This window comes from Tricharina praecox (assembly GCF_024521635.1).
Source record: "Tricharina praecox strain CBS 144465 chromosome Unknown BZA05scaffold_11, whole genome shotgun sequence".
In the NCBI taxonomy this organism is placed as follows: domain Eukaryota; kingdom Fungi; phylum Ascomycota; class Pezizomycetes; order Pezizales; family Pyronemataceae; genus Tricharina; species Tricharina praecox.
In genome coordinates, this window is record NW_026250413.1 from 875,332 (window position 1) to 898,437 (window position 23,106).

General features: G+C 56.3%; 9 protein-coding genes across 9 annotated transcripts; 5 read left to right on the forward strand and 4 right to left on the reverse strand.

The window, feature by feature from the left end:
• Positions 1 to 738: 738 nt before the first annotated feature.
• Positions 739 to 3,748, forward strand: BZA05DRAFT_425565 (putative catalytic subunit of a class II histone deacetylase complex; the record flags this gene model as incomplete). The annotated part of the gene is made up of 14 exons (XM_051485967.1): positions 739 to 1,198; positions 1,265 to 1,553; positions 1,634 to 1,637; positions 1,728 to 1,852; positions 1,920 to 2,160; positions 2,222 to 2,402; positions 2,557 to 2,671; positions 2,722 to 2,769; positions 2,843 to 2,906; positions 3,000 to 3,092; positions 3,145 to 3,212; positions 3,270 to 3,355; positions 3,414 to 3,523; positions 3,578 to 3,748. The coding sequence occupies 14 exons, from the start codon at positions 739 to 741 to the stop codon at positions 3,746 to 3,748; spliced, it is 2,055 nt and encodes a 684-aa protein (XP_051339800.1).
• A 1,059-nt stretch (positions 3,749 to 4,807) lies between these two features.
• BZA05DRAFT_397525 (P-loop containing nucleoside triphosphate hydrolase protein) lies at positions 4,808 to 7,788 on the forward strand. The gene has a single exon (XM_051483626.1). It carries the CDS (start codon positions 4,840 to 4,842, stop codon positions 7,588 to 7,590), a length of 2,751 nt encoding a protein of 916 aa, XP_051339801.1. The 5' UTR covers positions 4,808 to 4,839; the 3' UTR covers positions 7,591 to 7,788.
• Positions 7,789 to 10,184: 2,396 nt separating this feature from the next.
• On the forward strand, positions 10,185 to 12,504 carry BZA05DRAFT_41560 (general substrate transporter). Its single transcript, XM_051485320.1, has 6 exons — positions 10,185 to 10,508; positions 10,607 to 10,684; positions 10,757 to 11,239; positions 11,292 to 11,541; positions 11,596 to 12,105; positions 12,162 to 12,504. The coding sequence occupies exons 1-6, from the start codon at positions 10,453 to 10,455 to the stop codon at positions 12,414 to 12,416; spliced, it is 1,632 nt and encodes a 543-aa protein (XP_051339802.1). The 5' UTR covers positions 10,185 to 10,452; the 3' UTR covers positions 12,417 to 12,504.
• An 898-nt stretch (positions 12,505 to 13,402) lies between these two features.
• On the reverse strand, positions 13,403 to 14,293 carry BZA05DRAFT_397531 (uncharacterized protein). Its single transcript, XM_051483627.1, has one exon. It carries the CDS (start codon positions 13,926 to 13,928, stop codon positions 13,431 to 13,433), a length of 498 nt encoding a protein of 165 aa, XP_051339803.1. The 5' UTR covers positions 13,929 to 14,293; the 3' UTR covers positions 13,403 to 13,430.
• A 191-nt stretch (positions 14,294 to 14,484) lies between these two features.
• On the forward strand, positions 14,485 to 16,599 carry BZA05DRAFT_444856 (dead box ATP-dependent rna helicase; the record flags this gene model as incomplete). Its single annotated transcript, XM_051486945.1, has 3 exons — positions 14,485 to 15,987; positions 16,038 to 16,318; positions 16,374 to 16,599. The coding sequence occupies 3 exons, from the start codon at positions 14,485 to 14,487 to the stop codon at positions 16,597 to 16,599; spliced, it is 2,010 nt and encodes a 669-aa protein (XP_051339804.1).
• Positions 16,600 to 16,662: 63 nt separating this feature from the next.
• On the reverse strand, positions 16,663 to 17,786 carry BZA05DRAFT_41624 (uncharacterized protein). Its single transcript, XM_051485379.1, has 2 exons — positions 16,883 to 17,786; positions 16,663 to 16,849 (listed from the first exon to the last, which is right to left on the reverse strand). Exons 1-2 carry the CDS (start codon positions 17,612 to 17,614, stop codon positions 16,727 to 16,729), a joined length of 855 nt encoding a protein of 284 aa, XP_051339805.1. The 5' UTR covers positions 17,615 to 17,786; the 3' UTR covers positions 16,663 to 16,726.
• A 225-nt stretch (positions 17,787 to 18,011) lies between these two features.
• On the forward strand, positions 18,012 to 19,913 carry BZA05DRAFT_473865 (mitochondrial carrier domain-containing protein). Its single transcript, XM_051488089.1, has 3 exons — positions 18,012 to 18,467; positions 18,525 to 18,974; positions 19,032 to 19,913. The coding sequence occupies exons 1-3, from the start codon at positions 18,267 to 18,269 to the stop codon at positions 19,611 to 19,613; spliced, it is 1,233 nt and encodes a 410-aa protein (XP_051339806.1). The 5' UTR covers positions 18,012 to 18,266; the 3' UTR covers positions 19,614 to 19,913.
• On the reverse strand, positions 19,914 to 21,334 carry BZA05DRAFT_397535 (NADP-dependent oxidoreductase domain-containing protein). Its single transcript, XM_051483628.1, has 2 exons — positions 20,783 to 21,334; positions 19,914 to 20,704 (listed from the first exon to the last, which is right to left on the reverse strand). Exons 1-2 carry the CDS (start codon positions 21,014 to 21,016, stop codon positions 20,045 to 20,047), a joined length of 894 nt encoding a protein of 297 aa, XP_051339807.1. The 5' UTR covers positions 21,017 to 21,334; the 3' UTR covers positions 19,914 to 20,044.
• A 1-nt stretch (position 21,335) lies between these two features.
• BZA05DRAFT_397537 (uncharacterized protein) lies at positions 21,336 to 22,543 on the reverse strand. Its single transcript, XM_051483629.1, has 2 exons — positions 22,021 to 22,543; positions 21,336 to 21,937 (listed from the first exon to the last, which is right to left on the reverse strand). The coding sequence occupies exons 1-2, from the start codon at positions 22,517 to 22,519 to the stop codon at positions 21,738 to 21,740; spliced, it is 699 nt and encodes a 232-aa protein (XP_051339808.1). The 5' UTR covers positions 22,520 to 22,543; the 3' UTR covers positions 21,336 to 21,737.
• Positions 22,544 to 23,106: the final 563 nt, after the last annotated feature.

Below are 23,106 nucleotides of genomic sequence, written 5' to 3' on the forward strand. Positions count from 1 at the left end.
ACACAGCGTGTGTAGTTGAACCCAAGACTAGCCTATCTTGGGAATTCATACTCCTGACAATTGTGTAGTTTCTTTGAAGGTAGACTGCAGGGTCTTAGTATACCTGGGATACGCTAGTGGCTTGAAACGGCACCTGGTGTGTACTAGGACAAGTATTCGGTGTTTGTCCTTTCAAGACCAGCATGTGCACAGTTATTTATGACATTCACATGCAGGAAAAATCCAAGATTAAATCTGCAATGCAGCGAAAGAAGTAGAAAAAAAATGGATTTTACGTACCGAAGCTGTTTGAGCGCAGTCGGATCATTGCAAGTTGTGCTGTTACGTGCAGCGAAGCTGTTTAGATTGTGTTGATGAGGGAGGGGTGAACTTGTTTTGGTTTCCAACATTAGGGCTGCTCCTTCGACATCGGTTTGCTCCTCACATCCCTCAGAAGGGTCTTCTTGGCATTTTGCACGAGCTGTGGTGCGTGTCACTTCTTCGAGCCCTAACTTGTCGCGTCTTCTCCGAAACCGTGGGATTGGAACCCACCTTCTCTCCGTCCCTTTTTCTCACCACACCAATACCCGCCCTCGATCTTCCTTCTTCTGCCCTCAATCATCCACATTGTGACTTGCCAAGATCATTCACCCGCGATCTTCTTTCTTACTTTATCAAGATCTTCTACCCTCGATCTTTTTTTTCCAACCATCCTGATCTCTTCGTTCTTGGTCCCTTTAGCAGAATCAGATAGTGACCATGACCCCACTCCGCTCGAACGGGCACCAGACACTGTCCGAGGCGTTGGACATCTCCACAGCCTTGGTGGGAACAGGAACTCGCGCACAGCCGACACCGGGGCGTCGGGAAGACAACAAGGCTGACGACGAAACGGAACGACGATTGAACCTAAAGAACGGTAAGCTCTTGCGACCGAATCCCATCAAGTACGCGGGGCTGCGGACGGGAATATGTTACGACTCGAGGATGCGGTTCCATGCGACCATCAATGAGAAGGATGCTCACCCGGAGGATCCGAGACGAATCATTGAGATTTACAAGATGATTTGTGACGCGGGCTTCGTCGACGATCCAACGTATTCCGGCTTTGTCAAAAAAGGCGACCTCATGTCTCGTATTCGGGCGCGTGAGGTCACGAAGGAGGAAGCGATGTTGGTGCATACTCTAGAGCATTGGGAGTTTCTCGCGGGGACGGCTGGTATGTTGCGGCTCCGCCCGGTCAGGATGTTTTGTTGTTCAGGGCTGGTGTTGACTCACTTAGTAGAACAAACTCCGGATGAACTCAAGACATTGTCGAGGAGGGAAGACTCCGTTTATTTTAATCGAGAGTCTTTCCTCTGCTCGCGACTCTCGTGCGGTGGCGCAATCGAGAGTTGCATGGCGGTCGTCTCTGGCAAGGCCAAGAACGCCATCGCGATTGTGCGCCCTCCGGGGCACCACGCGGAGCCGAGCAGAGCGATGGGGTTCTGTCTCCTGAACAATGTCAGTGTGGCGGTCAAAGTGGTACAGAACCAGTACCCAGAAATGTGCAAGAAGGTGTTGATTTTAGATTGGTAAGTGTGTTGGCGCTGCGGACGAGTGAGAGGTTGTGGGCTCGATTGACTTGGATACTGACACGACGGACGGATTCTAGGGATGTGCACCATGGTGAGCGGCGATCTCCGAAGAAAACGGCGCTAGCGAGAATGGCGCTAACCTCACGTGACAATATAGGAAATGGCACGCAGACAGCCTTCTACAAAGATCCCAGTGTCTTGTACATGTCTATCCACCGCTACGAGAATGGAAACTTCTATCCGAGCGGGCCAGAAGGAGGCATGGATCAGTGCGGTGAGGGGGATGGCTTGGGAAGGTAAGAATATCCCCGACCTGAAGTGGCGTACTGTTATTGTTGCTGCTGGACACTTCTAACCTGTTAGGAATGTCAACGTCCCTTGGGACAATGCGGGGCTGGGAGACGGGGATTATATGTACGCATTTCAGCGTGTAATAATGCCGATCGCAGTTGAATTCGATCCAGACCTCGTCGTCATATCGGCGGGGTTCGATGCGGCGGCAGGCGACGATCTGGGGGGCTGCTACGTCACGCCAGCGGGCTATGCGCATATGACGCATATGCTCATGAGCTTGGCGGGCGGCAAGGTCGTCGTTTGTCTCGAGGTGTGCTTGCTGCATTGTTACCCACAACACATCAATAGATCGAAGCTGACTGGTAGAATAGGGAGGTTATAACCTCGTCTCGATCTCCAATTCTGCGCTTGCGGTCACGCAAGTGCTCAATGGGGAGCCGCCTGGGCAGCTGCACGATGGAGCCGTCGCCTGTCAGCCGGCAGTCGACGTCGTCCATCGGTGTGTACACCACCAGATGCACTACTGGCGGTGTATGCGCTCGGCGGACCCGTGTCCCAGCAGTTAGTTGACGAGCTCCCGGGCCAGATGATCCACACCGTACTGATAGCGGGCAGATTGTCGTCTCGAATTCGACGACGAAAAGGCGGTGAGGCTGAATGGTCTCTAGTAATGTTCCCACAAGACAATAGCTGCTAACTTGCGAAGATATCGTTCGACACTACCAAGCCAAAAAGTTGTGGGACAGTCACGACATGTCAGTCGTGACACTGTTTCGAGACTTCGAGAACTCGGAGTCATTCGAATACCAGGTGTTGGCCACGTGGGTTTCCCAATACTGTTAACCTTGTACAGGCCTGACAGTGCATTCAGACCAGGAATTGAGAAGAGTCAGACGGTGATTTTTTATATCCATGACCCGTATGTCAAAAACCGATCGGTATATACATCCCCACACCTAAGGCAATCTGCTAAGAAATATGGGGGTTTCAAGGCCACCCGTGTTGGCACAGCCCGAACCGCATACCAACCACATTGCACTCCATGATTCGATTCTGGTATTTGCAATCCTCGTGGTTGTTGCTCGGCGGGGGCTCCCTCAAACTACCAAAAAATAGATGACTAATCTGTTTCACTCGGTGCGGTCTTAGGTGGATGTAGGAGCGTCGTACATCGACTGGGCAATCAGCAACGGTTTCGGCGTCGTTGATGCCAATGTCCCCAAGCAGATAACCGGGCCTCGGGTAGGTAGCCCATCACCTTCAGTTATAAGGTTTCACTGACAGTTTTGTGAAGAAGGTGACCTATGATCGTCTCAAGATGACCGACGAGCTTTGCAAGTATCTATGGGATAACTTTCTACAGCACGTTGTCAACAACTAGTGTAGGATGTTCTGGGAGTTTGCTAATATCTTGCGCAGGCCAACCGACGCAAAAGATCAAAGGATCATTCTACTCGGCGTGGGCGACGCTGCTCAGGGCATAGTGCGACTCTTAACATCGAGAAGTATATATCCATCCGTCCAGGCATTGTTCTCAGACCTCTTCGCTAACACACACAATAGATTGTCATGAGCGCGTCAAAGGAGTTATCAGCGTTATCGGCAGCGATAATGTCTTCCGTGCGATTGTACCAAGCATTCCGGATGATCGGATGCTTAATTGGTATTACCAGGTAGATACACTTCATCCCCGAGCTGCCTGGGCACACCCACTAATATATTCATAGAACTCTCTTGTCATGGTCAGCAAAAACCACGCCTTTTGGACCCGTAGCAGCCGCGGTCTCAAGAAGAAGTACGGTGCAACGGGAAAGAGCAACGGCAACGACGCCCACGAAGTCCACAAATTTGAATTTGAAAGAATCACCAGCTGGATCATGGACAGACTTGAAGATTGATCACACGATATCTGCTTGGGAACTGCTACGGTGATTGTCCTCACACGACTAGAGAGAGTTGGAGCTTTGCTTGTCTTCGCCCGTTCGGTTGGCTCGTTTCTTGGAGCCCGGGCTTTTTTGTTTATTTTTTTAATTGGCATTCGATGGGCCGCATACCGTCGTTCGTCATTTTTTTCCGGTTGGCTCGTTTGAAGATTGATCATCACGATATTTTCTCGAAACTGCTGCGGTGGTTGTCCTCACACGATTGGTGAAAGTTGGTACTTTGTTTGTCTTCGCCCGTTCGGTTGGCTCGATTCTTGCAGCGCGGGCCTTTTTTTTGTGGCATTCGATAGGCCGCATACTGTCGTTCGTCCTTTTTTCCTTTTTTCACTTTTTTCTTTTTTTCTTTTTTTTTTCTATGTTTCTTTTTTTTCTTGTCACTTTTTTTACAATCTACTTCCTAATCTACACAGGTGAAGTACCTATTGGTAGCACGGTGGCTATGCGTCTGTCTTGAAGGAACTGTTCATGTAATATATTCCAGCATTCTTCTGTTCATTGTCTAAATTTTAGCTACGGCACTTGACGACCTGACCTTTGGCGGAGCATTCGTTGACGGTGGTGGCTCGCAGCAGCGGGGAGTCTTCAGTAACCGCAGCAGCGAGCCGCGTTGATGGTGTGGACAGGAATGTTAAGCAAAACTGGAACTCTGTGGCATGGAAGTCGGAACAGGCGATCCTACATATGGGCGGGAGAGCAGAGAAGCAAAATGTCGAGGTCCAGATAGGTATCCGAGCATTTCGCGGACGGAAGGTGTAGCCCAGATATATACTGGACTTCATGGATATCTGCGGAAAGGTCACTTCACCAGGCCAGGCACCGCTATATACATTATGTAGGTAGCGACACCAAGTGGTTTCGGAGGAGACGGAGGAGACGGAGAAGTTGTCAGGTCGGGAACGGCCGAGTCCATATGTATGATGAAAAAGAAAATATGGCTTCACAAGTGAAGACACTAATTTAGAGCTAATCGAGTTCGAAGCAAGCTTCCGGATCTCGGCAAGCACCCTAGTTAGCCCGAGCCATCGGCGAGCGATGACTTGCACGGTATGCAGCACGACGCTCCATCACCGCGCCGAGCACCCGTCACCGCCGCGCCGACCACCATGAGCGGCGCCAAGCCTCTCCTCACGACAGAGGACCGCTTCCGGCAGAAGCAACAACTCTCCGCCCGCCCGCCTAATGCTGCCACAAAACGCAAAACGCCTCCTCCCTCCTCCTCCGTCGGACCAAAGCGCCCCCGTACGCACACCAAAGATGCTGATGCCGATGTCGCACTCCCCAGCGTCGCCCCGGACTGGCGCGGGGACGAGATGACATCCACGCAGCCGTGGGGCTCCACGCAGGCTCCTTTCGCGAATCGCCCTACGTCCCGTCCGCCGCCGCCACCGTCGGCGGTCCCCCGGCGCTCGGCGGATCCACTCTCGCTGGCGCACCGCAAGTGGGGCCTGCATCCAGAGATTGTGAAGGGATTTCGAGAGTGTGGAGTGGATGAGATGTATCCGTGGCAGAGCGAGTGCTTGTCGCTACCCGGGGTGCTGGAGGGCACCAAGAATGTGGTCTATACTGCGCCTACGTCTGCGGGGAAATCGTTGGTGGCGGATATACTCATGGTCCGGAAGGTGGTTGGCGGGCTGGCTGGACTTGGACTTGGAGAGCGGAAGAAGGCCATCGTCGTGGTGCCATATGTCTCCATCGTCCAGGAGAAGACCCGGTTCCTGAACAAATGCCTTGGCTCGGTGCGTGTGGAGATGCCGCGAATGCAGGAGACCCAGCCGCAGGCCTGGAGGAACCTCAATATCGTTGGGTTTCATTCCGGCGCGAGAAATAGGATGCGGTGGAAGGATATTGATATCGTCGTCTGCACCATCGAGAGAGCTAACACATTGGTTAACGCGGCGGTGGAGGATAGGACGATCAATGAGCTGGGCGTGGCGGTATTCGATGAACTACATATGGTGGGAGACGAGCATCGGGGGTTAATTTTGGAACTACTAGCGGCGAAGCTGCTGTGTCTTGAGCTGCCGGTCCAGATTGTGGGAATGTCGGCTACGTTGAGCAATATTACCGTTCTGGGGAAATGGCTTAAAGCTGCCTTGTATGAATGCAATTTCCGGCCGGTTCCTCTGGACGAATACTTGGTCTATGACGGCGCGGTGTATAGCAACTCCCATGAACTGCACGCAAACATACCGCCTAGTGACCATAAATCCCGTAAGGAGACGGTCACCAATTCGATCGTTGCCCTCACACACTCGGCAATATCCGAAGGCCACGGAGTGTTGGTGTTCTGTGAGTCCCGGCGACGATGCGAGGATCTTGCCTTGTTGGTCCTAGGCTTCATTCCTCGGATTCGTGATGAGGAGCTGATTGAGAAACGGATAAACGTTGTGGGAGACCTTGCGACCACGCCCACGGGGATGGATCCCGTACTTGCCAAATCGGTCCCTGCGGGAGTGGCATTTCACCATGCCGGATTGACTACGGAAGAGCGGGATATCGTCACGGCCGCCTACAACGACGGCGCCGTCAAGGCTATATTCTGCACGGCAACAATGGCCGCCGGCGTCAACCTCCCCGCACGCCGAGTAATCATCTCACCGCGGATGGGCCGAGACTTTGTCAGCGCAGCGATGCTCCGACAGATGCGTGGACGAGCTGGCCGAAAAGGCCGCGACACGCGCGGAGAATCGTACGTCTGCTGCCGCAGGGAGGATCTTCCAACCATCGAGAAGCTGCTCAACGAAAGTCTTCCATCGGTGTCATCGTGCCTCATATCGTCCGAAAACACATCCTCCGGCCTCTCCCGTGCCTTGCTGGAAATTATCTCCACCCGGCTGGCAACCTCCCTCGACTCGATCGAGGAATACTTCAACTCTACACTCCTCCAGCACACGCACCACACGCTCTCGGACCTGCCCACACTGCTCAAAGACTGCCTCGAAACCCTCCACGCCTCCACACTGCTCCAAGACCCCACCGCCGACGGCGAGTGGTCCGCCACCCGCACCGGCCACGCCACGGTCGTCGCGGGCTTCACGCCGTCCGACGGCCTGTTCATGTCAACGGAGCTCACCCGGGCGCTCGCGCACTTCAACCTCGAAACGGACATGCACATCGTGTACCACTTCACGCCGATCCACGCGTCGACATCCTCCGTTTCCATCGACTGGAAGCTCCTCCGGGACGAGCTCGAGCGGCTCGACGAGCCATCTCTGCGCGCTGCCACCTTCTGCGGCGTGAACCCGGCGTTCATCCACAAGCTCGCCAGCGGCGGACTATTCCGCGACGCCGGCGGCGCCAAGGAGCGCGTCTACCGCCGCTTCTACACCTCGCTCATGCTGCGCCAGCTGATCAACGAGACGCCGATCCACCACGTCGCCCGCCACTTCGCCGTGCCCCGCGGCTTCGTCCAGTCCCTTGCCACTACGTGCCGCGGCTTCGCTACAACCAGCGCTGCCTACTGTAAGGCTATGGGATGGACCGGCCTAGCCGTACTGCTCGAGCACTACAGCTGGAGGCTCGATCTGGGCGTCAAAGATGATCTGGTCGACCTGGCCCGGCTGCCCTTCGTTAAGAGTCGCACGGCCAGAGTGTTTTACGAGGCGGGCCTGAGGACTATGGAGAACGTGGCGGATGCGAAGGTGGAGGTCTTGGTGAATGTGCTGGCTAAGGCTATGCCCGGCGCGAATAGGGGGAGGGTCAGGGAGAAGTGTGAGGAGCGCGCGAAGATTGTGGCTGCGGCCGCGAGGAGGATTTTGGATAGGCGGAGGCAGGAGGAGCTGGATGAGTTGGAGTAGGGAGGTGGGGGGTGATGATTATTGGGATGAATGGCGAGATGGATAGATGGATAGATGGGGGCCTACATACGAGGCATAGATGGTTTGGTTTAACAGTGGCGTCTGTGGATTGTTTATTACGGGTTGATATCGTATAATTATGGCGTTCATATGGATTCTCATATGGACGAATTCAATGACACGATGTTGCGCAAAAATATGACCAAGTACCGTATTTACCTGCGTACCCACCGTCCAAGCAGCACGGAACGATCGACACCGTGTTCGTCATCCCGCTGTCCAGTGTCGACGCCATCAACCGTTCGTGCAACTTCGCCAACTTCGCCATCACTCACGCAAGACAGAAGCCACAAGATCATCCGGCGCCCTCGGGAGTAAGACGCCAGATCCAGCGTTTCAAATCTGTGGGTGAGATCTGTGGTGAGATCTGTGGGGGGAGGGAGCAGATGATGGGAATTCCAGAAAGAGTGGTCTCGTGTGCGCGGGGGACGCTGGGGGCTGCGCGGGATGGTTGCGCGGGATGGTCGCGTGACGGTCTATGGTGCGGCCGTGCGGTTGTGTGGGAGCCTTATTGGTAGCACGGCGACGAGGAATGATGTGTGATACCTACGGACATTCTGGGGCGGTGGAAGCTTCTTGCTCGGGTCCCTCAACGACGTGCCGCTCGATCACGTTGGCATTCCTCCAATTCTACGTGATACCATACCGATGCTGGAGGCTGGAGGCTGGAGCTCTCGAAGCCGCGATGACGAACCGGCTGGAGCTTAGCGCAATACTCTGGCGGTGATGGGCGGTGATGGGCGGCGGTGATGAGCGGTGGTGGCTGGCCAGTGGCCGTATGTAGATAGCTGGCGGGTGTTGATCAGCCACCAGTGAGCCCTGACCCTGGAGGCTGGCGCTGATTCCGAAGCCTGGCGTGCGACCGCCGACCAGGGTAGCTTCGTGGTGGCTTTTTTTTTGGCTTCGTCGAGCGAGTGAACCAGCAGTTGAGTTGGACTTTGATCCGCCCAGAGCTCTCTCACCTGTACTCACGGCACTGGCACCGGTACCTATCGCGGCATTCTCCATCGAGAAGCTCCGAAACAAAAACAAAAACTTCGACAGTCGGGACTGCTGGCCAATCACTTGTTCCAACGCCTATCTCTGCTATGTAGAGTATGTACCATAACTATCCTGACAATCTGGGTAGGTATGTGCTCTGGGTATGTGCTCTACTCTATGCTCGGCTGTATCCTGCATAATCCTGCTCCGACTCTCCGATTCTTGGACTTGTTCTGCTTGTCCCTCAAGCTGGATAGTATGTGTATATGTAGAGGTATTCAATTGGAGTCGGCGGGAGTAGGTAGTATGTACTATGTATATGGTGCACTCGATGATCCGTTCGGATAACACTCTTGCCGCTGGAAAGAAGTAGCGGTATGTAGGACCTGGAAGAAGAGTTCGAGGAGTTATACCGGTACCAGTAGTTATGCCCCTGTGACGGGCTTGTTCGCGAGGCTTGAACTGAGGCGGTGTTAGATACGGTTGAGATGAGCGGGAGAGATGAGTGGCCGCCGCCGCTGTCGTGACGGCTAACGGGGCCGTGGGGAAAGGAAGCCTGACATGTCCATATCTACCGACGGTCCCCAGCGTTTCGGGCGTCAAAGAGAGTTCCGTACCGTGCCAGCTTCAAACGCACCGACAAAGTGTAATGGCTCTGGCCTCACGATAAACTCAACGTTCTTTGGAAGCTTCCAACACCCATTCTCCACCCTATGTATTCTCTTACCCTCCTCGGAGCTGAGCTGCGATGCGCATTCACCAGCTCCCCTGGTGACGACGTAGTGAACAAGGGTTGGGTCAGTTAGTGAGCTGCCAGCCAGCCATATCACAATCGCAGGGTAGTTTGGGCTTGCTTGATACACACACAACGCGCACCTCCTGCTCTTCACTCACTCTCTACTCGACAGACAGACAGCCATTCCTACAGACCTACAAGCCTCCATTCACTTGCCGCTGACCGCCTGCCGCCTTCCCCCTCCCACCCCCATTCAAACTACCAGTACCGGTCCCGTGGAGAACTTTCCGTTCCAAGGCACCGCCCGCGCATCGAATAATAATAACAATAAAACAAAAAAAACAGCGCTGTCCCTCTTTTACGTTCATCCGGCGCGGCACCCCATCCACAAGCTGCATCTACACACATCACGCACCCATCACGCCTGCCCTGCCACCCTGACCGACCACCACCGCCCCCCCTCCCTCCCTCCCCTTCCCCCACCCCCCCAATCGCTCGCTGGCCCTATTCCGAGGACCACCCGGCGTCCTGGACCCTTCACGCTTTGAGCACTCTGGCTGTGCTTCGGCCGCACAATACCATTCACCATTCCTCCCTCAACATCCTCCCGTCAGGTCAATATCCCCCTCCGTTCCATAACTTCAGCATCTTCCCCAGCTCCGGAAGACGAGCACTCCGAGTCACTGCTACCGAAATCCACCGTCGACACCTCTGATCACGGCAACACTCGTTCGTCGAGGTCGTCCGTTGATTCCGACAAGTCGGACTTCTCCCTCTTCAGCGCCCCGAGCATTAGTGGTGGTGGTAGTATCGTCGCCGAGCGGAGCGAGAAATCGAAGCCTCCCACGAAAGCGCGCGTCTCTCTCTTCCACGAGGATCTCGGCGAAGACGACGACGACGAAAAAAGCCCAGGCAACCGGAACGTCGGCTCGAGCTCCCGCAAAGTACGCTATAGCCAGGATTCGGCCTCGCACTCTCGCCAACGCGACGGCACCGGCAGCGGCAGCAGCAGCGACGAAGTTAAAATCCACATCCCCTCTCCACCTCGTCGCGAACCTGGTTTCGTCAAAAAGTGCTTCGGAAGAATGGTGGGCGGTAGAAATGGGTCGGCCATTCATGGCATGACCGGGAAACCGTTGTTGTATGTCACTCTCCTCGCTTCCGTCGCATGTCCGCATGCCCGCGCGCTCGCGCGACCGCACTCCCCCCCCCCCGCTAATCACTGTCGTCACGATGCAGGTACTTTACAAGCGTGTTTGTGAGTTTAGGCGTCTTCCTTTTTGGTTATGATCAAGGCGTTATGTCGGGCATTATCACGTACGTCCGAGAGCTTCCTCGCTGCTCCTGCTGCTTCCCCCATGAACGCCCAATGCTGATTCTAAAATGTAGAGGAATATATTTTAAAGACTACTTCAACCAGCCCACGCGGGCGCAGATAGGAACGATGGTTGCTATATTGGAGGTTGGAGCGTTCGTATCATCTCTCGTTGTTGGCCGAGTGGGGGACATCATTGGTAGGCGGAAGACGATCCTCTACGGGTCCATGATCTTCGTCGTCGGAGGGGCAATGCAAGCTTTTGCCAACGGAATGCCCGCCCTGATCCTAGGCCGTATCATTGCCGGAGTGGGTGTTGGTTGCCTCTCGACCATCGTGCCGGTCTATCAGTCCGAAATCTCGCCCCCGCACAACCGTGGACAGCTCGCTTGTATAGAGTTCACCGGAAACATCGTGGGCTACGCCACCAGCGTCTGGGTCGATTACTTCTGCAGCTACATCGAGAGTGACCTTTCGTGGCGCATTCCGCTGTTCATGCAGTGCGCCATGGGAGCCCTGCTCGCGCTGGGCTCGCTCATCATTTCCGAGTCACCCAGGTATGTTTGAGCCGGCGAAGTGCATCGTTCGACGGAAGCTAACGGTTGCCAGATGGCTACTCGACAATGACCACGACGAGGAGGGCATCGTGGTCCTGGCGAACCTTTACGGCGGTGGAGATGTGCACAACGAGCGCGCTAGAGACGAGTTCCGCGAGATCAAGATGAACGTCCTGCTACAGCGGGCGGAGGGAGAGAGATCCTACTCCGAGATGTGGTCCCGATACCAAAAGCGTCTTTTGATCGCCATGTCGGCTCAGGCTTTTGCACAGCTGAACGGAATCAACGTCATCTCGTACTATGTGAGTATCCCTTGTGCTCGTAATTACCCAGGACTGGGCTGATGTCTGTATCAGGCTCCCCTCGTGTTCGAACAGGCCGGCTGGGTTGGCCGCGACGCCATCCTCATGACGGGTATCAACGCGCTCATCTACGTCGCCAGTACTCTGCCGCCCTGGTACCTTGTGGACCGCTGGGGTAGACGTCCAATCTTGCTCTCCGGCTCGGTCGTGATGTGTCTCGCGCTCGCTACTATCTCATACTGGATGTACATCGATGTTCACATCACACCGACGATGGTTGTACTATTCGTCATCATCTACAATGCGTTCTTCGGCTACTCATGGGGACCGATCCCGTGGCTGTACCCTCCCGAGATCATGCCCCTCAGCATCCGCGCAAAGGGAGCCTCGCTCTCGACCGCCACCAATTGGGCGTTCAACTGGCTCGTCGGCGAGATGACACCCATTCTCCAGGAATGGATAAAGTGGCGCCTCTACCTCGTCCACGCCTTCTTCTGCGCCTGCAGTTTCGTCCTAGTGTACTTCCTGTACCCGGAGACGAAGGGCGTCATGCTCGAGGATATGGTATTCCCCCCTTCTCCCGCCTATTTCTCAGCCACCCCCCCTCTAACCGTATGTAGGACTCCGTCTTCGGTGACCAAACCGTCGCGCCCACACCGTCAACCGCCCACGCGTCCCTCCTGCACCCCAGCCGCTCCGGCAGTCCGGTACCTACACTCGACATCAGCCCTCCGGAGAACATCAAACCCAGCCGATCTCCGCCCCCGCAAAAGAACGGCAGTGGAGTCGGCGGTTTCTTCCAGGGCATGTTTGGACGCAAGTCGGAGACGGAGGGCGGCGAGTATAGACGTATCGATGAGGGGGATGATGTGTAGATTGTTTCTTTTTTTTTGTTGGCCATGTAGAGGGATTAGTTTTTGGATACGGATACCTATTGTGTGTGGATTTGACTTTTGACTTTGTGATTTCTTTTCTTTTTTGCGTGCGCGACTGTGTGGATGGAGGATGGATACTAGAGATAAATGCAGGATGGACGGGCCGAGATAGGTATATGATACTCATAGATATCAATCAGCTGCACCTTTTTTTTCGTTCGCACTTCTTGAAGTTTGGTGTCTCGTCTGCAGGGTTGGCTTTGAGGATTCATGTGCATGTGCGGGGTGCAGCAAAGCAACGGTGCGGACTCCGGAGGGGAGGGGAACACTGAATGGTCACTGGTGGTTTCTTTTTTGCTTTCTTTGGAGAGAGCAGTGCACCAACTACCTATGAGGTGAGGACTTGCGGTGATCTGGACTTTTTGGGTATACAGATCTGTGTATGGAGGGGCTAGAGGTGTGGACACAAGAGAAGCTAGAGATTATAGACTAGAGAAGCCAGATCCAGTTTAATGTAGAGTATGTACGAGCCCAGCTTCTGTCGTGAATCGTGATGGAGTAACTCCGGAATCTGAATGAACGGAGTGTAATGGTACCCGGCGCAAATGGTCAGTGAGTAGTCTCTATGCTGATTAAGGTCGCATGCTTCGGGATCGTGTGCTTCGAGTTTCGTAGGTTTGCTATAAGATGGGATATTTGACACCTCTTGGTCGGTTTGGGCCGTCTGAGAGGTGGGAGCGACTGAGGCTGGCTGTGGTGTTGATATCGCCAGCTTGCTAGCTAGGTAGCTTGACACCATGAGGGGGTATGCAGTTCCGGCCGTCTTGAATGTGCTTGCTAAAGGCCACCACGAGAGATGGTATGTAAGTAGGAATGGTTGGTCATATACTCGTATACTCGTACATTGCCGCCCACTCGCTCTCTCTCCCTCCCCCCATTACCGCTCCCCCCTCACAACCTCAGGAACACTCAAACTCCTCCATTACCGCCCCCCTCGCCTCCCCCTCCCCATCACTACACATCCCCCCCGCCCCCCACCCCGCCCTCATAAACCTCGACCACAAAAGTCCCCCCCTGATACGGATCCGGCACCGTCCATGTGCCGCCATGGGGACACATATCGACGATCCTCTCAGCCACAGTGGCCACATCCCCACAGAGCATGCTCTCATACGGCTGTCCACAGACATCAATCCTTTCCCCCACGCCGTCGTCGTCACTGCTAGCGACAGTAGTACACCCCCTCACATCGTGGTTCTGCCAGCAGCGCTTGCGCGACGCGAGCACGGAGTCGCCGAGCTGCGCGGAGCGGTGGAGTTGTGTCAGGACGGAGGTGAAGTTTGCGAGTGGCGGTGGAGGGCGGAGGCGCGAGGACGGCGGGGACGGCGGCGTGGGTGCGCAGCTGTAGGTGCCGGCGAGAGGCGCGATCGGAGGGTGGTTTCCGTCGATTTGCGCGTGGACGGGGAGGCCCAGAAGGAGGCAGAGGGTTAGGGGAACGAGAAATGAGTACATGCTGGGTGTCGCAAGTTGCCAAAGAGCGTGGCTAGCGGAGCGGAGGGGGCGGAGGAGGCGGTGGGAGCGGAGCGCAGGTTTTATGGCCTGTGGGCGGCCGTGGTGACGGAGGGGTTACATATTGCTCTGGGGTTGCGCTGGCTATACTCGCGCCGGAATGCGGTCTGTGAGTTGGGGGTGGGGGATGGGGAGAGAGAGAATGTTGTCGCATGCGGCCGCTGTCTTGTGGCCTGTGGTTTGTGGTCTACATAGAGCATGGAGAATGGACATTCCAGCCGACGAGTGCGAGTGATGAGTGAGGCGGCGGGAGGTCACTGCAACATTAGAGTAGAGTACTGCCACATTAGAGTAGAGTACTGCCACATCTCTAGAGCCACTAAGCGTTATCTTAGTGTCCATCACGTGTCACCTATTGATTAGCGCAGCACATCCATGTCACAGATCTACGCAAAAAAAGTTTCCAGCGCCGCGCTGCTCTATTTCACTCTAGCAAACCCGCAAACCCGCAAACCCGCCAGCACTCAGTTCACCACACACGTCGTACTACAAATTCCCAATGGACGCCGCAGCCGCACAGTTGTCGAAGAAACGCAAGCGAAAACACTCCAAGCCGGGCAAAGACGACACCGCGACTGCTACGGCGACGGATATGGCGAAGGATATGGTGAAGGATATGGCAAAACTACGGACGAATACGAGTGGTAGTGACGAGAAGCCGCTCAAGAAGAGGAAGGCTGAGAAGGTCAAGGAGGCGAAGAGGGTTAAGGTCGAGAAGCCTGTGGTTGTGGAGGAGGTGGTAGAGGTGGAGGAGCAGGAGAAGGAGGAGGAGGGGGTGCCGGAAAGGAACAAGATTGAGGAGGAGGAGGAGGAGGAGGAGGAGGAGGAGGAGGAGGAAGAGGAGGAGGAGGAGGAGGACAAGAATGATACAGAGGAAGAGAAAGACTCGGCCAGCGACGACGGCGACGGCGGCGCCCCCATGCACCCCGACCGCATGCTCGCCATGACGATCGAAGACGGCAGCACGATCGAAAACGGCAACATTGAGCTCGAGGAGGTAGACCGCGATGCAACACTCCCCTCTGGCGCACAGTTACACCTTCCGGTGGCCGGACCCGTTCCGCAGCGCTTCGCAGAGCTGAACCTGCACGCCAGCACGCTGCGCGCGATCGACGAGATGAAGTTCGAGGCGATGACGGAGGTGCAGGCGCGGACGATCCCTCCGTCGCTGGCCGGACGCGATCTGCTCGGTGCCGCGAAGACCGGTAGTGGAAAGACGCTGGCGTTCTTGATCCCCGCGGTCGAGATGCTGAGTGCGCTGCGGTTCAAGCCCAGGAATGGAACGGGAGTCCTTATCATCACCCCTACCCGCGAGTTGGCGCTGCAGATCTTCGACGTCGCCCAGAAACTCATGAGCTACCACTCGCAAACGGTCTCCATCGTCATCGGCGGTGCCAACCGGCGCACAGAGGCGGACAAGCTCACGAAGGGTGTCAACCTGCTCATCGGCACTCCCGGACGGCTCCTCGATCATCTGCAGAATACCCCCGGATTCGTCTTCAAGAATCTGCGCTGCATGGTGCTCGACGAGGCGGATCGGATATTGGAGTTTGGTTTCGAGGACGAGATGAGGCAGATCATCAAGCTCATTCCCTCCGAGAACCGGCAGACGCTCCTGTTCTCGGCGACGCAGACGACAAAGGTCGAGGATCTAGCGAGGATTTCGTTGCGGCCGGGGCCGTTGTACATCAACGTTGACCACGCCAAAGCGAATTCTACCGTCGAGGGTCTGGAGCAGGGCTATGTCATCTGCGAGGCGGACAAACGGTTCTTGCTGCTGTTCTCGTTCCTGAAGCGGTTCCAGAAGAAGAAAATCATTGTCTTCTTTTCCAGTTGCGCCAGTGTCAAGTACTACTCGGAGCTGCTCAACTACATCGATCTGCCGGTGCTGGATCTGCACGGAAAGCAGAAGCAACAGAAGCGGACGAACACTTTCTTCGAGTTCAAGAACGCAACTGCGGGCACTCTGATCTGTACTGATGTTGCCGCGCGTGGCCTCGATGTAAGTGTCTATGGGCTACTGATTACCGAAACAAGCTGACATGTTCGCAGATCCAAGGTGTCGATTGGATCGTGCAGTTTGACCCTCCGGATGACCCACGAGACTACATCCACCGTGTCGGACGGACGGCTCGAGGAGCCAATGCCAAAGGTCGCTCGCTGATGTTCCTTCTCCCGAACGAAGTCGGCTTCCTCAAGTACCTCAAGGAGGCAAAGGTGCCTGTGGTCGAGTTTGAGTTCCCGGCGAAGAAGATTGTCAACGTCCAGAGTCAACTCGAGAAGCTCATCAGCCAGAACTACTACCTGGCTCAGAGCGCAAAGGATGGTTACAAGTGAGGCTGCCCGAGTACTACTACCGATGCGACTGGCCATGCTGACCCGCGATAGATCTTACCTCCAGGCATACGCCTCGCACAGTCTCCGCACGGTGTTCGATGTCAACAAGTTGGATCTCGTCAAAGTGGCCAAGAGCTTTGGTTTCACGCATCCTCCGCGGGTGGACATACAGCTGGGTGCGGGCATGGCGCGGGACAAGAAGCAACAGGGACGGCGAAACTACGGGCCGAGTAATGACAAATTCAAACAGAAGCGGAAATTCGGGGCTCAGTCATGATGATTGTTTGTTAGTGGCTTCGGCGTTGTTTACTGTTAATATCAGCAATATTTCCGCTTTGCGAATTGCGTTTCTTCTGTTGTGATTTGATGTTGACGCCCTCTATACTCACCTCCCGCATCACGGCTTACGCGGCACCCCACGGTCCAGTGATGTCCGTCTCTAGATCCAACTCCTTCCACTCACCCTCTATATCACCCTCCACCAGTGCCTCTCGCTCACAACAGATCGCAAGAAAGAAGCCCTCTCCCTCCCCTCCCATCCTTCCCTCCAGAAAACTCACCTCCGTATACCACCTCTTACTCTCGTCCTCACCATCCACCCAAACCTCGGCGCCCCTCCACCTCTCCTGCCCGTGCCACCCCTCGAGCCCTCTAAACTCGACTCTCGTTAACTCGCCCACAATGCCTACGCCCACAGCCTTGGTATAAGCCTCCTTCAGCGCCCATAGGAGGTAAACACCCCTCACTCTCTCCACCGTGTCGCTCGCACGTAGCACCCACTCCACCTCCATAGCCGTAAACACGCCCGCCTCCGTTCCCCCGCCGCCACAAAACGTCTCTACGAACTCCTCCGCGCCGCATCTCGTATACGCCGTGGGAACGACATCGACGCCGACGCGGCGCTTCCGCTGCGGCGTCCTCGTAACCAGCGCCGCCACGGCGACCAAGCACCGCTCGCCGCCGGCGGGGAACTCCTGTCGCGGATTGTGATGTGAGGTGTTGTAATCCTCGACGCCGTCCAGCTGGCCGGTCCCGGCTACGGCCCCGTGGTACGGCCGCCCATTGGCTGGATCGCGGTGCAGCGGGACGGAGCTGAGCGTTGTGTGCGCCGCGTAGTGCGTGCAGATTACGTAGCGCTGGAGAAAGGCCGAGCCCAGTGCCAGCGCCCGGTCCGACGGGAAGTGGTAGCGCGTTATCGACGGGTGCACTGCCGGCGGGAGCAGTGAGAGTGCCGTCGCGAACCCGCTGGGGGTGAGTGTGGAGACGTCGAGGTAGAGACGGAGGAGCGGCATTAGTCTGGTTGGTGGGCGGCGGTGGGAGGAGAGACGGTGATGACGGACGGACGGGGACAAGGTTAGGGTGGGCGGGCGTCGTGTTCGAGTGTGGACACTCTGCGATCTGTCTATCTATGCATGCTACCAGCACTCGCTTCGCTGCATGGTTGCCTACCTATGTTTAACATGTCACTACACGATATGAGTTTCCCTCACAAGCAGACGGCCAAAGTACCCCGCCATCCGGTCTGGACTGAAACCCGCAGCCCCCTCATGGCCCGATCCCTTGCCCCCAGTGGCCAGACCACGAAGCAATCAGCTCTCGTTGGCTGCTTTCGTTTTCTTTCTTTCTTTCGGCACTGAATGACAACAACAAGTGCGGAGCGAGGGGGGAGGGAGGGGGAGGAAGTGAAGGCGGGGGGGCATGTGGCCGTATTCTACTGGAAGGACCGACGCACTGTTGGTGATGGTCTCGGCTCGCGCGTGATTTATATCTGGATCCAACTATTGCGGCTACAAATGTTCCACCTCACCCCCGGGAGTCAGAGGGAGCAAACAAACAACTCACTCAAACCTCCGCAACGCTCCCTCCACCCATCACCATCACCGCCACCTTCGTTAAAGTATCAACCTTCGTTTTCTCGCCACATCCGCATGGTAGCACATCACCATGCCCATCGATCCTCTTGCCCCCGGCCTCACGCCGCCATGGAACCCGACGGGAGCGGCCGGTGACGAGACGCGGGATCCAAAGACGCATGTGCTGCAGGGCTCGTCGGCGGCCGGCGCAAGAGCTCTCGGCACCCAGCTGGTAGCATTCTATTTCCGGGCTCCGGTCAAAGCGTTTTTCCGCATGCGAGTGGACTACATGGTACCGTCCCTTGATCCGTCCCTCCCATCCGCCCGCCCGCCGCTGACCGCCCGATAGCAAGTCGCCCGCGCCATCAACCCCGCCACCGCCAACGCCGGGTGGTCGGTAGCGCAGACTACGCCCGCACTGCTGTACCACGCGGTGCGGAAACACGGGTGGGGGTTCATCCCGCGGCAGGTGCTGCCGCCGATGGTCGCTAACGCCACTGTCGGCGCGATCCTGTACACCAGCTACCTCCAGACGCTGGCAGCGCTACATAAGCCTTCCGCACAGAACACGAAGCGGGTGTATCCGCCGCCGCCGTGGGCCGCCACGTTCCAGGCGGGCTTCGCCGCGGGTGCGATACAGAGCGTCGTTGCGGCCCCCCTGGATGCGCTCGTGGTCAGGTTCAAGGTTCAGGATATGCTCGACGGCGGGTATAGGAGCGTCTATGCATACAGCAGACACAAGCTAAAGGAGATTGGACTGCGGGGGGTGTTTGCGGGGTATTCGTTGAGCTTTATGAAGGTATGCTTTCCCCCACCGCCACCAGGGACGGGAATGGTGGCTGATGAAGATCCGCAGGAGTCCCTAGGCTACGGCCTCTTCTTCGCCTCGTTCGAATTCGTCAAGCAGCAGGCGTACTTCAGTTTCCTAACGTACTACTACTCAGGTCGGGGCCTGATCAACCTCGGCCCGGTACCGATCGTCTCGCCGCCGACGCCCGTCTCGGTTTCGTCGACGACGCACACCACGATCCGCCCGCACTACGCTCTCGAGCCGACGTTCCTCCTCCTCGCGGGCGCCTGCGCTTCCATCACGCAGCAGACAGTGCAGCACCCGCTGTCGAAAATCCAAGGTGTGCACTACGGGCGGCTGGAGAGCATCGACTACATCACGAAGAACGTCTCGCACCAGCCGCTGCGCGTCGTCGAGGCGTACAAGCGCGGCTATGGAAAGACGTACAGACAGTGTCGCGCGCAGGCGGCGAAGTCCGGTGGCTGGAGGAGGTGGCTTTGGAGGGGATTGGCGGTAAATACCCTCAGACAGATCCCGAGTACTTCTGCCGGACTGTTTGTCTTTGAGATCTTTAGGAGGAGGTTTGCCAGCGAGCAGAGGGAGAGTGTCGCTATTGAGTTTGGCGATAGGACTATTCTGTTGAACTGATTTGGTTGTTGGGTTGCGGGGTTGCTTAGAGGGATGGTTAAATGTACTGGAGGAGTTTTTGCTTGGGTTGGAGGGTTGTGTTTGGAGGAGTTTGTGTTTGCGGGATGGGGGTTTGGTGTTTACATGCTATGCTGGTGGATATGCCCCGATGGTTTCGCTCGGAGATAACTGACTACACCTACCTAGATGGATGGGAATGGATGGATGGATGGATGTATGGGATGGATGGGATGGATGGACGGATGGGAGTTGCGCAGTTTCTGTAAATATCAGGCGTGCCTTTTGATAGAATAAGGAATACATATGATAGACTGATAGATTGATAGACTGGACTAGACAGACAGACAGGATCATCACCATCATTCACAGCCGTTCAACAGTGGCCGGTCACATTCATCCCGAGCACTACCTTAGTTATCCCCGCCTGTCCCTCACGTCTCCTTCCCCATCTCCGCCTCCACCGCCGCATCCGCCTCAGCATACTCCTTTTTCCAGAACGCCCTGCGGCGATGCTTTCTCCCCACGCTCGTAATCTCTTTAACCTCCTCCTCAGTGAGCTCCCAGTCCCCCTCGACCTCGAGGACCTCCCTCATCCTGTCTTCCTTCCCGGTCGTCGCCACAACCAACGCCCCCCTCTGGCGAACCCATTTAAGCAGCACCTGTGCCTGCGTCTTCGCATGCTCCCCGGCGACCCTTTCCAGCACCGCATCCAACGGCCCCCCGCGAAACCTGACCAGCGGCGCCAGCGGCGAGTACCCAGCCACGGCCACCCCCTCCTGCGCGCAATAGCGCAAAAGCTCCTCGTCGCAGCAGTACGGATGCAGCTCTACCTGGTTCACGGCGGGGCGTACCCGCGCGTAACCCAGCAGCGACCGTAGTTGGGGGGTGTTGAAGTTGCTTACACCTATCTGCCGCGCTGCGCCCGAGGTGTGGAGGGACTCGAGGGAGGTCCAGACGTCGCGTACGGAGACGCCGTGGGTACTGGGGGTGAAGAAGGGGCAGTGGAGGAGGTAGAGGTCGACGTAGGAGACGCCGAGGCGCGTGAGCGAGCGGGCGAAGGTCCCCGGAGCGTCGGAGACGGTGGGCCATAGCTGTTTCCGGCGGCGGCGTTAGCTGCCGGCCCCTCCCCCTCCCCAGCCCCACCCCACACACACAGCTAGGGAACGCACCTTGGTAGTAACAAAAACCTCCTCCCTCATCACCCCCTCGGCGGCAGCAGCGGCAACGGCGGCGCCCAGCTCGCGCTCGTTGTTGTACGACTCTGCGCCGTCGAGGTGGCGGAACCCCGTGTGCAGTGCCGTCATGATCGCCGTGACGAGCGCGGCGTCGAGCGGTGCGTCCACCGCTGTCGACCAGGAGGTGCCGGTGCCGAAGGCGAGGGGGGGGATTGCGGCGGGGGTCATTCTTGTTGGGAGGGGGTGAGGGTGAGGGTGAGGGTGGTGGGCGAGGAGGTGGAGGAGGAGGAGCTGGTGGGGGGTACTTGTAGTTTTGGGTTAACCTTTATACACGGTGACGCAATGGTAGGAATGTAGAGTGGTGGTGGTGGGGTACACGATTGCGTGGAATAGGCATGTGCAGCTCGGAACGGGACTCGGGACTCGGGACTCGGGAGCGGATGTTTCTGATTTCGAGTTTCGGCTTGTAGCTGTAGCTGTAGCTGGTCCTCTACATAGCTTGTATGTAGCTTTCAGCTTGTAGCTTGCATGAAGCACGAAACATCATCCTCAGCTTGTCCTGTCGGATATACAAACCGGGTGTACATATATCCGGCGGGGACCCACATGCACAGCTGAACCTCCAGAGAACACATACGGCACCGGAATAGGTCTCATCCATCACGTCCATGGGATCTGACATCGGCAGTGACGGATACTCCTAGTTGTTTTGGAGAAAAGGACTGTCGATTGTCGTCTGCCATCGAGTGAGCAGCCATGTACTCGCATGTATGTACCGCCCCCATCTCTCCGTCCACCATCTCTCTCTCTCACTTGTGCAGGACCATAGATCATCCCGAGTCCATAAACGATATCTTCTATGCCGAAACATCCATTCTAAACTGCATCATTACTTCCCCAACTCTTAACGCCCAACGCCCTCCAACGCTCGCCCACGATAGTAGTATGATCATCTCCTCTTCCCCCCTTTCCCACCCGCAGCAGGAGTCGACGGTGCTGCCGCCGCCGCCGGTGCACTCCCGCTCCCACCGCCACTGCTACTACCCGACAAAAACCCAGCCACATCAAAATTGAGCGGATTCTCCGCGCCAGATCCGATAGGGCCCCGCTTCGACTGCGCCTGGAACTCTGCCTTAAACTCCGGATCCACTGTTTTCCCTCGCACGTCAGCACCCATTGCCGCATCCCCCCCCCCCCCTTCTCCCCACCAACGGAGGAAAGCAGAAACTTACTTTTATCCAGCACCTTCGGCAGCACAACAATACTGGCCAGCGAGACGATGGCGATAAGTATCATCGGCGACCCCAGCATCTTGAGGGGACTAAACCCCTCTCGGGTGATAAAGTGCTCCTTCCTCCCGACGGCGCGGACCTCGAGGGCGTTGAGGCGCTCGCCGGTATTATCCCACGCGTTGCCGCGGAACGTCTGCGTTACCGAGATTGCCGCTGGATTGCTGGAGGAGACGTCGACGCGGTAGGGCGCGAAGTGGTGCGTTGACGAGAGGGTTTCCAATAGGTAGGACCCCGAGGATAGGTTGCGGAAGACGAACGTGTTGTCGGCGTGCAGCAGCGTGCGGTGTGTGGAGTACGAGGTCGTGAGTGTTAAGGTCGTGTCGGCGAGCAGCAGCGAGGGGTTGGGAAGGTGCGGCGAGGGCACGATCGCGCCGCGGAGGGTGGTGGCCACGGCGGCCGTGGTCGACAGGAGCAGTGTGGTGAGGGCGTAGAGCTTCATTTTTCGTGTGTCGTGTTGTGGTTGGGGCTGGGGGATGTATCTGGCCGGTTCGGAGGTCTATGTAGCTTAAGCGTCGGCTGGCGGAGCCGGGTAAAGTCTATTCACCGAATATCACATCACCAATCGAGCGAGATCTCAAGTTTGAATAGTGGCTAAACTGAAGGTCTCTCTCTCCCAGGTTGAACAGTGACGAGAAGTACCATTATCAACAATTCTCCTCTCAATCAACCGCCATTCAGTCGCCGTCCATTGAAAACACCCCCAGCTATACAGATCCCTCTCTGTCCCTCTCAAGTACAATCAGGTTGGTACAAAGCTACAGCAGCCAAACAGAAAATGCGAAAAATGCAAGCAATCGGTCGTAAAAACCCAGCATCCTGCCCGTCGCATCCATCACCGGTCGGTGAAGAGAAAGACAAAGACAATCAAGTGCAAGTCTCCGTCCGTCCACAAGTCCACAAATGCAAAGGTAAAAATATAACGTACAGCAAAAGAAAACATGCTCCGATAGAAAACATTTCCAGAAGAAAAACAACCACAGCCATTAGGAAATTCGTCAGAAAAAGCAGAAGAAAAGTAAAACAAAC

Excerpts from the sequence above, each read along its gene's own strand:
- BZA05DRAFT_397525 (XM_051483626.1), top strand. The coding sequence starts at position 4,840 with ATGCAGCACGACGCTCCATCACCGCGCCGAGCACCCGTCACCGCCGCG.
- BZA05DRAFT_397537 (XM_051483629.1), bottom strand. The coding sequence starts at position 22,519 with ATGAAGCTCTACGCCCTCACCACACTGCTCCTGTCGACCACGGCCGCC. Across the intron at positions 21,938-22,020 it reads GCCGAAGGTGCTGGATAAAA|TGGATCCGGAGTTTAAGGCA; the intron begins GTAAGTTTCTGC and ends GAGGGAAAACAG.
- BZA05DRAFT_397531 (XM_051483627.1), bottom strand. The coding sequence starts at position 13,928 with ATGTACTCATTTCTCGTTCCCCTAACCCTCTGCCTCCTTCTGGGCCTC.
- BZA05DRAFT_41624 (XM_051485379.1), bottom strand. The coding sequence starts at position 17,614 with ATGCCGCTCCTCCGTCTCTACCTCGACGTCTCCACACTCACCCCCAGC. Across the intron at positions 16,850-16,882 it reads GTAAGAGGTGGTATACGGAG|GGAGAGGGCTTCTTTCTTGC; the intron begins GTGAGTTTTCTG and ends ATGGGAGGGGAG.
- BZA05DRAFT_41560 (XM_051485320.1), top strand. The coding sequence starts at position 10,453 with ATGGTGGGCGGTAGAAATGGGTCGGCCATTCATGGCATGACCGGGAAA. Across the intron at positions 10,509-10,606 it reads ATGACCGGGAAACCGTTGTT|GTACTTTACAAGCGTGTTTG; the intron begins GTATGTCACTCT and ends GTCACGATGCAG. Across the intron at positions 11,240-11,291 it reads ATCATTTCCGAGTCACCCAG|ATGGCTACTCGACAATGACC; the intron begins GTATGTTTGAGC and ends AACGGTTGCCAG.
- BZA05DRAFT_473865 (XM_051488089.1), top strand. The coding sequence starts at position 18,267 with ATGCCCATCGATCCTCTTGCCCCCGGCCTCACGCCGCCATGGAACCCG. Across the intron at positions 18,468-18,524 it reads GCATGCGAGTGGACTACATG|CAAGTCGCCCGCGCCATCAA; the intron begins GTACCGTCCCTT and ends ACCGCCCGATAG. Across the intron at positions 18,975-19,031 it reads ATTCGTTGAGCTTTATGAAG|GAGTCCCTAGGCTACGGCCT; the intron begins GTATGCTTTCCC and ends GAAGATCCGCAG.
- BZA05DRAFT_397535 (XM_051483628.1), bottom strand. The coding sequence starts at position 21,016 with ATGACCCCCGCCGCAATCCCCCCCCTCGCCTTCGGCACCGGCACCTCC. Across the intron at positions 20,705-20,782 it reads AGGTTTTTGTTACTACCAAG|CTATGGCCCACCGTCTCCGA; the intron begins GTGCGTTCCCTA and ends CGCCGGAAACAG.